Source organism: Cervus canadensis, chromosome X, assembly GCF_019320065.1.
Source record: "Cervus canadensis isolate Bull #8, Minnesota chromosome X, ASM1932006v1, whole genome shotgun sequence".
Classification (NCBI taxonomy): Eukaryota; Metazoa; Chordata; class Mammalia; order Artiodactyla; family Cervidae; genus Cervus; species Cervus canadensis.
In genome coordinates, this window is record NC_057419.1 from 65,820,312 (window position 1) to 65,829,725 (window position 9,414).

Genomic DNA, 9,414 nt, shown 5'->3' on the forward strand with positions numbered 1-9,414 from the left:
AAACCTGGGGCTTCTAATACTGGCTTCTCAGTTGCTACCCTCTGGGTACTTCATCATCTCTTGGTTTCTGTTCATTATTTTCACATTTTAGTCTCCTCATTAAATGATATTCTGTCACTCTTTTAAAGTGTGCCATCAGCTTTTGGTTGGACTCTGACTCATACATTGGTAGTGGGGAATAGGAGAAACGTTAAGGTAGTGTTAGGAGGGTGAGATAAACTGCTGGAGGGAGATAGGAAGAGAAGGGTTTCAAAGCTTTTTATGGTGTTCTATGAAAATAACATGTCTCCTTTATGTGAATGACTCTAATGCAGTCTTAAATTGCTTCTTAATTATTTAGTTGGGTTCCTGTTTGTTTGCATGCACAACCAGGATTGAACAGGGCCAAGAGATATCTGGGATTTATATGACTAGAAGATACTACTAGGATCTATCTGGATTGATTATATCATATTAGAACATTTCTCTCATGGCATCAGGAGTATCCCAACCCAGTGCACATACTACATTTCTATCGAAATTCAGTGCACTGCTATGGTGTGTAACTCATTTTTATTGTCAGAACAACACTATTTGACTTTTTAATATTTCCTTTCGTTATCAAACATAAATTGGGGAAAGCCCAATAATTTCTTCAGGAACAAGTAATTCAGTTCCGATTGTTACATATAGATTCAGATTGTTATATTTTAACATAGATAACTCTAAAAGTGAACATGAGGCAGCTGACTGTTGTCCAAACTGTAACAATTTACATATCTGACAATTCAGATCTCACATGGAATTATCTGCCTCAGAGGGATCCACTACTGGCCCACGACAAATCGGACAGGTTATGTGCTCAGCCAGCCAGTGATCAATGCAGTGATCATGAAATTCATGGGAGCAAGGTAGGATGCGTAGTATGTTGCCTTCGGTGTACTCTGTGATACAAATGCTACAGGCTTTAAATTCTTCATTCTCTCCAAAAGATCTTAAAGCCAAGTTGTCAATCTGTGCTTTGGTAAGTCCTGTAAGTTCATACGGGTCATCTTCATTTAGGAGGAAAAACTGATCCAGATTAAGGGAGGGCCAAGAGTCACTATCATCAAATATTATTGGGGTCATTCGTCCACCTTCTTGCCTGGTCTCTGATAAGCCTGTTGATAAGATTCTTTCTTCATTCTCTACCAAGATCAGAGAGCTAGTTTCTGAATCTTCATCATTTGAGCTAGAAATTAAGATAGGACTGGATGCAGAGCTGGAAATCAAATAGGGGCTTGAATCTGATATCACTATTAAACTTGAATCAGGATCATGTCTAGCATTTGAAGCAGAACCAGGTCGACTATCACTACCACTGGGTCCATGTCTTTCATTTGGTGACTCTCCCCTTTCTATGTATTCACTTGGAGGTGAGACACTATGCTCTAAATTACTGTCACTGTCCATAAGATTACTTGAGTAACTAAATCCTGTCATTGTCGGCCATAATGTACTCTGAGTTGGAACAGATGTTGTATCACTTAAGCTAGTATTTAAATTTCTATGAGCAGGATTTCCGATTGTATTGACATAAGCACTCTCATTGGCCTCGTCAGAATGTGAAAACACAGGCTTCAGTTCTTCTTGCTCACTTTCTGAAGTGATAGTGTTGTTTGGTGAGTCAGATATTAACTGAGTTCTACTAACTCTGCTGTCTCTCTGAGAACATGCTTGATAATGAACTCGTCCTACTTTAAGATTGAAGGGAGTGGTTAGATTTGTTTCCATCACTTCCCAAGATTCACTACTGCACGTTGTGTCTGAATAACATTCTTCATGAACAGCATTCCTAGTTTTAGAAGTTTCAATAAGATCGCTACTCTGCAACTCATGTCCAGGTATTTGCTGTCTCAAAGTTTCTTCATGCCCAGTTCTAGAAAATCTCTCATTCTCACTTATGAGAGGTTGCTTAGAAGTCTGAGATGGTATATCTTCATTAATTCTTTGAAAAATTTCCCACCGTGAATGTGGAGGTGACCAACTGTCAGTCCTTGCTCTGGTTCTGCGATAGACTGGGCTCCTACTTCTTAGTCTTCTCTGACTTCTCGTCGGTGGGAATTCCATTAATGTTTCTGTCGTATCTTGTTCTGGTGTAGATGGTCTTATAAATAGTGACTCAGATTGTGGACGTTCCACTTGCCTTTCGCTGTCTTCCATATCTTCTATTCTGGGAAGTTTTGCAGATGCTACACATTCATTCTCTGGATTTGAGTTCTCATCATCAGGGTCAAGATTTCTTCCTAAGCCAAATCTGAGCTCATCACTATTAGCACTAATTTGGCTCTCTTCTTTCCAAGACTGATTTTCTTTTTGTTCACTTGTCACATTTTCAGTTTGTCCGAAAGTGGTAAGCCAGTCTAGTAGAGGGTCATCACTAGACACATCATCTGAAGCATCTCCTCTATCTGTTAATTAAAAAAAAAAGGGAGGGGAGGGAATATAAAAGAACTACCAAAATTGGAACCATCATATAATAGCACTCTGAAACTTTGTTTAAAAAGCAAACAAAAATGAGAACTTAAACACTCAGATGTTTCCAACTAATTTCACATTTACAGAGTTAATACTTTAAAAGCTTTATTATCTAGATTTATAAGTAAAGGCAGGGAAGTTTAAATTCCATCTGAAAAAGAGTACACTAATCCTAGATAAATTTAGAGAGTTTTTACAAAGGGTATCTGAAGGAAGTCTGTTTTTCAATATTTCTTCATATACACAGCCCTGTATACCAGTGTGGGAGGCATGTCAAGAAACAACATTTTTTTTTTTCAGTCCACTGGCAATACACCAAAGCAATTCTACAAGGTTAACACCAGTTAAGGTACAGTGCTAGTATTTTAATTCAATTGATGTTATTGTCTAATTCTCATTCGTCTCCAACATCTCTACTCCTAGGCTCTTATATGCTTTTGATAATGTATAAGTTGTTTTACAATATAAGATTATTGCCCAAATATAAACAAAGATTATAGGCTTAAAAGTATTTGAATTTTGAATACTTCTTAATATTACCAAGGTTTTTAACTGGCATTAAGCTGAAAGTCAGATCAAATGAATAGACTGAACCTAGCATGGCCCATAAAAGACCATATTCAAGAACCAAAGTGTTATAGTATCCTCTTCATTAGATAGTAAAATCCTCTATTTCACACTGGGAGAGAAGGCATCAGATCTGAGGTTCCAGCAGGGTTTCTCAGCCTTAGAACTATTTACATTTTGGAACTGGGCAATTCTTATTTTGGGGAGCTACCCTGTGTGTTGTGTCATATTTGGCAGCATCTCTGGCCTCTGCCCACTAGATCTAGTAACACCCATGCCTCCCTCTGTGAAAACCAAAAATATCTCCAGCTATTGTCAAATGTCCCTTGGGGTGGGGGAGAGCAAAACTTTCTCCAGTTGAGAACTACTTGGTTAGAATATAAAATATTTCTTTTTGCTTTTTTTTTTTAAACACATGTATATGGATAGAGAGGGCTTCCCTCATAACTCAGTTGGTAAAGAATCTGCCTGCAGTGCAGCAGACCCTCGTTCGATTCGGGAAGATCCACGCTGGAGAAGGGATAGGCTACCCACTCCCGTATTCTTGGGCTTCCCTTGTGGCTCAGCTGATAAAGAATCCACCTGGAAAGTGGGAGACCTGGATTCCATCCCTGGGTTGGGAAGATCCCTTCCACTCCAGTATTCTGGCCTGGAAAATTCCATGGACTCTACAGTCCATGGTGTTGCAAAGAGTCTGGACACGACTGAGTGACTTTCAGTTTAATCGATAGAGAAAACAATTCAGGACCAGGAGAAACTTTCCATTGAGGTACAAAACCAAAAACCAAACAAAAACCAATAGTCTACTTCACACTGTTTCCCAATTAAAGCAATCCAAATGTGAATCAGGAAAACACGAAAAACTTACTCTGGCGTTCTCACGGCAAATCAAGTAAATGTCAGTTCTTTTTTTATGAGAAGTTCCTTACCAAATAATTTATGTCACTTCTGTATGTTTACTATTTACTCTTATGAAGTGATTATGTAATAATGTGAAGTTCCTTTTTCATCCCATCCTATTCCCCCCAAAGAGAAATATACCTGTATTTTCATCTGAGTTTTGTGGTGGGTTTTCTTTTATTAATTGAAGTCTCCTCAGCAACTCTTCTTCTGTACTTTCACCTAGGGGGCCGAGCAAATTGTTGTCCTTCATAAGTATGTAATTTTCTTCACTCAGATCACTTACGAATCTGTAGTAATCACCTTCTCGAGCCAATTGGTCTATCTGACTTCTGCGTCGGACCGAAACGCTGTCTTCTTCATCGACGGAATCTGAGCTTTCCATCTTGATGAACAAGTGGAAAATTATCTGAATTTCATGATATAGTGCTGAAACTCAACAACCACAGTCAAGTTCTCTTCAGCTTCTGCTTCTGCCCGGGAGCGACCGGAACACTTTCAGTCAGACAAGGGTCCGGCTTGGTTCCCCGCTGCTCCGCTACTCCGCTATGGCACCTCAGCTCTGTAGTCTCTGGTGAGGCAATAGTTGAGATCCGCCTCTATCTCATAACTTGCTGAGGCCTTGCCTAGGCATCCATTGTCTTCCTTATGTAACTGAGTAGGGGCTGGTTTCAGGTTGGGTTTCATTTCGATCAAAAGCAGCCAGTATTTCTGAGGGTTTATAATGTACCAAGCACTATCCTTGAACTCTTCCCCCGCACCCCCGCCCCCCTCCCCGCCGCAGCCTGTTCTCAGGCTTTCAGAAGGCATTTTCATTCGCTACATTTTACATGACACTGGCTTCAAAATGCCACGCCAAGTCAGTCTCCTTAAATGCAGCATTCCTCATTTCCAGGTGCCGGGGCACCGCTGCCTTTTCTCCTCAGGAATTCCTCAGGCCTTAGACTCTCACTAAGAAAGTAGTTCAGAGTTTTTGATAATTCACCAGGGTCTTAGTTGACTCTCTGCAATGTGTCCTCTCCCTTTTAACTCTTAATGGCTTCATCTTGATTATAGGACCCTTCAATCCTGTTTCAAATGAACAGAAAACACCAAAACTTGGGCAGGCTTTTCTGCTCATCCAGGGAATTTCTTCTCTGCAAAAGCTTTCGGTTTCATTTTTGTCCTTGTGTCTCTTGCAAACAAAACTAGTCAGACTATCACAGGAACTTTAAAAAATGGATCCCTAATAGTTATTTTACCTACGGTATTGAGTACCAACTTTGCTGATTTTGTTCCATGTATCTTAGTGCAATCCGGATGGCTGTATTTATTGGTGAAAATAAACGAACGCTCATTTGTAATGCTACCTGAAGGAGACCTCTAAGAATTTCTGGACTCGTTAATACTATCAGTCCCACTTAACACTTGTTTGAGATTTTCTTTCAAATTATTCATGTAAAGACAAGATTTGGCTACTGAATTTGAGATTATTTAATTTGTCTTATTTAATAATTAATTCATCCAACATAAACTGGGTCAGTTATTGTCCTAGCTCTACAGATATGTCAATTGTTGGAGCAGTTGTACTCCCAAGTGAGTGGGAAACACCATCTACAAACTATCACAATACAATATATTTTAGAATAGATTTATATATGTCTTATTGTGTAAGTACAGAGACTTGTGCAACACTTATTTAATGGGCATTTCACAGAGGTATTATGTTTAAATTCAAATCTTTAAATATACTTATCAGTTTCTATAGATGGAAAATGGCAGTTATGTGTTGATAGAGAAAGGCTCTGTCAGAAAAAGTAGACTTGAAAGACCTTGGCTTATTTGGGCATCTGTGGCCACAATTTTGGTGTAGGGGTGGAAATACAGAGTTAATCTCAGAAAGGATAACTGACACAAGCTGTAAATAGAGTTTTGATTTTTTTAATGAAAGAAATAGGATACTGATTAAGATGTTTTGGTATATTTTGAGAACAAGTAGTGAATTTTATTTTTCTTGCTTAGTGTCCCCGTAACAACTTGTGCTGATAGCATCCTGATTTTCGTGGTGGAAAAACTCATTCTACAGCATTAGTTCAGTTGGTTCACGTTTAGCATGGTAGTGAATACCATGGCTAAAGGTAAGGACATATGATACAGCCATGTCCCATCAGCAAATCTCAAATTGGTTATGATAATTGGTCAAAGCATGAGCATGTGGACAAAAGTATATTTAAGAGCTAAATCTGACATGTTAGCTAGATCTAGTGAAAATGAGAAATCCTTTTCCACTGAGGTTACTAAGCTGGTAAGATACAAACCTAAAGATGCTTGTGGCTATGTTATATACCGAGAATAAGGAAAACTGGCATAAATAGAGGAAAACAAAGATGGAGAAAGAACAAGATATTTGAGAAAGAAAAAAATTGAGAAGTACCTGAAGCTATATTTGCCTTAGGACTTTTAGACCTTTAAAACAATGTATTTCATTTGTAAAACTATAAGCTTATGATTGGACGGCTGATGATAGTTGCCATAGGAAAGTGATATGATTGTGGATGATATAGTAGTAGTTGTTAAGTCGCTCAGTCGTGTCCAACTCGTTGTGACCCCATGGCCTACAGCATGCCAGGTTTCCCTGTCCTTCACCACCTACCAGAGCTTGCTCAAATTCATGTCCATAGAGTTGGTAATGTAGTTGGATGTCAAAAAGTAATTTGATAGAGGGGAGGTGGTCAGGGAATGAGTGAAATAGGTGTGGGAAATTAAGTAGTATAAACTTCCAGTTGTAAACTAAAGGAGTCAATGGGATGAAATGTACAGTGTAGAGAATATATGCAATAGCAATGTAATATCTTTGTAGGATGACAGATGGTAACTAGGTGATCATTTTATAATATACAGAAATATCTAATCACTATGTTGTGCACCAGAGACAAACAGTGTTGTAGGCCAAGTATACTTCAAAAGACAAACAAACAAACTCATAGAAAAAAGAGAGATGATTTGTGGTTACCAGAGGTTGGTGGGGGGTTGGATGAAAGTGGTCGAAAGGTGCATACTTCTAGTTACAGGATAAATAATATAGGAATGTAATGTACATTAATCATCTTGTATATGAAAGATGTTAAGAGTAAATCCTAAGAGTTCTCATCACAGGGAAGAAAACATTATTTCTCTTTTATTTTATCTCTATGAGATGATAGATGTTTGCTAAATTTATCATGGTTATCATTTCATGATGTGTGTAAGTGTAGGAGAACAAAACTTGCCACCCCAAAATGTTTCTTTGGCATGAAGATTATCTCAAGCTGGAGAAAAAAAAAAAAAATCTAGGTCCAAAAGTCTCAGGAAGAAACTTTGACCTTGCTCTTAACTGCCTAAAAATTTTAGATAAAGGGCCTATTCCCCAATAGAGCTATCACCAGAGACATCTACAAAGAATATGGCTAGTTGTGGTGGGGAAAACACACCAGGGCCTAGAGATCTAAGACAGTTCTGTGTCCGATTGTCTACACGGCCCATTTGCCAAACATTTCCTTTTCCGTCATCATATGAATCACTTTGCTTTCCTTTGAAGTCTCAAACACTATCTATGACATCCTATTTTGTCTTTAGTTAAAGATGGTATTTAAGTTGAGGGTTTCAGCCATATGTTTTTAAACTTTGATTTTTTTTTCCAGTTAATTTGTCTCATGACGTTTTACTTCTTAAACCAGCTGGAAGAATCTAGATGGGTAAGGGAAAATTTCTTACTGCCCAACATAATTCAAATCATTATGCTGTGTGCCTTTAACTTAGTCTTAAATGTCAATGTCAATTGGTATAGAATATAGAAATTCAATGTCAAAACCTGGTATAGAAAATAAATAACTTATAATTAAGTTGCCATGTAAAACTTATTTGCTTTTGTCCAGCCTATAAAATTAATATGTTCATATAATATGAATTTAATTGGATTTAGTTTTTATGAAAAAATAAGAAAAGAGAATATTTATGTCATTCATTAGTTTAATAAGTATTTATTAGGCATTGAAATCGTGTAAAGTTGAAAGAAATGAGCAATCATTTTCATTTGATTATGAGTAAAATGTAGTTATGACATATTGATATAATGTTAATATTGTGGATAAATTCTTAAATCTTTGTACCATGAGATCCTCTCAAAATGCCCTTATATTGACATGCATTTCATTTATTATACAATCTATTCTGATACCTTGGTCCAGTAATCCTCATTTAATTCTTATATGAAGAGAAAATATGCTGAGGTGACGTATCAGTGAATGTTTGGTTTATATTAAGAAACAGAATGGCCCTGGTGGGAACTAAAATGTCTTTCACTGATACCTTAATAAAGAGTAAGATAATGTTATGTGACCATTTAGCTCCCTCGTGGGATTTTAAGGATGCCTAAGTCAAGAGATATCTTGTGCAACAGGCAAATTTGGCCTTGGAGTACAAAATAAAGCAGGGGAAATGTTAACAGAGTTTTGCCAAGAGAACACACTGCTCATAGCAAACACCCTCTTCCAACAACACAAGTGATGACTCTACACATGGACATCACCAGATGGTCAATACCAAAATCAGATTGATTATATTCTTTGTAGCCAAAGATGGAGAAGATCTATACAGTCAGCAAAAACAAGACCAGAGCCGACTGTGGCTGAGATCATGAACTCATTGCAAAATTCAGACTTAAATTGAAGAAAGTAGGGAAAACCACTAGACCACTCAGGTATGAAAGTGAAAGTCGCTCAGTGGTGTCTGATTCTTTGCAACCCCATGGACTATGTACTCCATGGAATTCTCCAGGCCAGGATACTGGACAGATAGCCTTTCCCTTCTCCAGGGGATTTTCCCAACCCAGGGACTGAACCCAGGTCTTCCGTATCGCAGGTGGTTTCTTTACCAGTTGAGCCACAAGGGATGCCCAAGAATACTGGAGTGGGTACTGAAGAAGACTATCCCTTCTCCAGCAGATCTTCCAAACCCAGGAATTGAATGAGGGTCTCCTGCATTGCAGGCAGATTCTTTACCAACTGAGCTATCAGGGAAGCCCAACCATTCATGTATGACCTAAATCAAATCCCTTACCGTAATACAGTGGAAGTGACAAATAGATTCAAGGGCCCATTCAGGTATGACCTAAATCAAATCCTTTATGATTATACAGTGGAAGTACAAATAGATTCAAGGGATTAGATCTGATAGAGTGCCCGAAGAACTATGGACAGAGGTTTGTGACTTTGTACAGGAGGCAGTGATCAAGACCATCCCCAAGAAAAAGAAATGTAAAAAGGCAAAATGGTTGTCTGAGGGGCCTTACAAATAGGTGAGTTAAGAAGAGAAGCTAAAGGCAAAGGAGAAAAAGGAAGAAATACCCATCTGAGTACAGAGTTCCAAAGAAGAGCAAGGAGAGATAAGAAAGCCTTCCTCCATGATCAATGCAAGGAAATAGAGAAATACAAT

At 38.2% G+C, this 9,414-nt stretch overlaps 1 protein-coding gene across 1 annotated transcript; it reads right to left on the minus strand.

The window, feature by feature from the left end:
- Nucleotides 1-774: 774 nt before the first annotated feature.
- LOC122435869 (E3 ubiquitin-protein ligase RLIM-like) lies at nt 775-4,348 on the minus strand. The gene is made up of 2 exons (XM_043459963.1): nt 4,105-4,348; nt 775-2,429 (listed from the first exon to the last, which is right to left on the minus strand). The coding sequence occupies exons 1-2, from the start codon at nt 4,346-4,348 to the stop codon at nt 775-777; spliced, it is 1,899 nt and encodes a 632-aa protein (XP_043315898.1).
- Between the last annotated feature and the right edge of the window lie 5,066 nt (nt 4,349-9,414).

Bases quoted from the DNA above. Each gene is read 5' to 3' on its own strand.
- LOC122435869 (XM_043459963.1), bottom strand. From the start codon at position 4,348: ATGGAAAGCTCAGATTCCGTCGATGAAGAAGACAGCGTTTCGGTCCGA. The intron at 2,430-4,104 runs GTATATTTCTCT...TTTAATTAACAG, and splicing joins AAACTCAGATGAAAATACAG to ATAGAGGAGATGCTTCAGAT.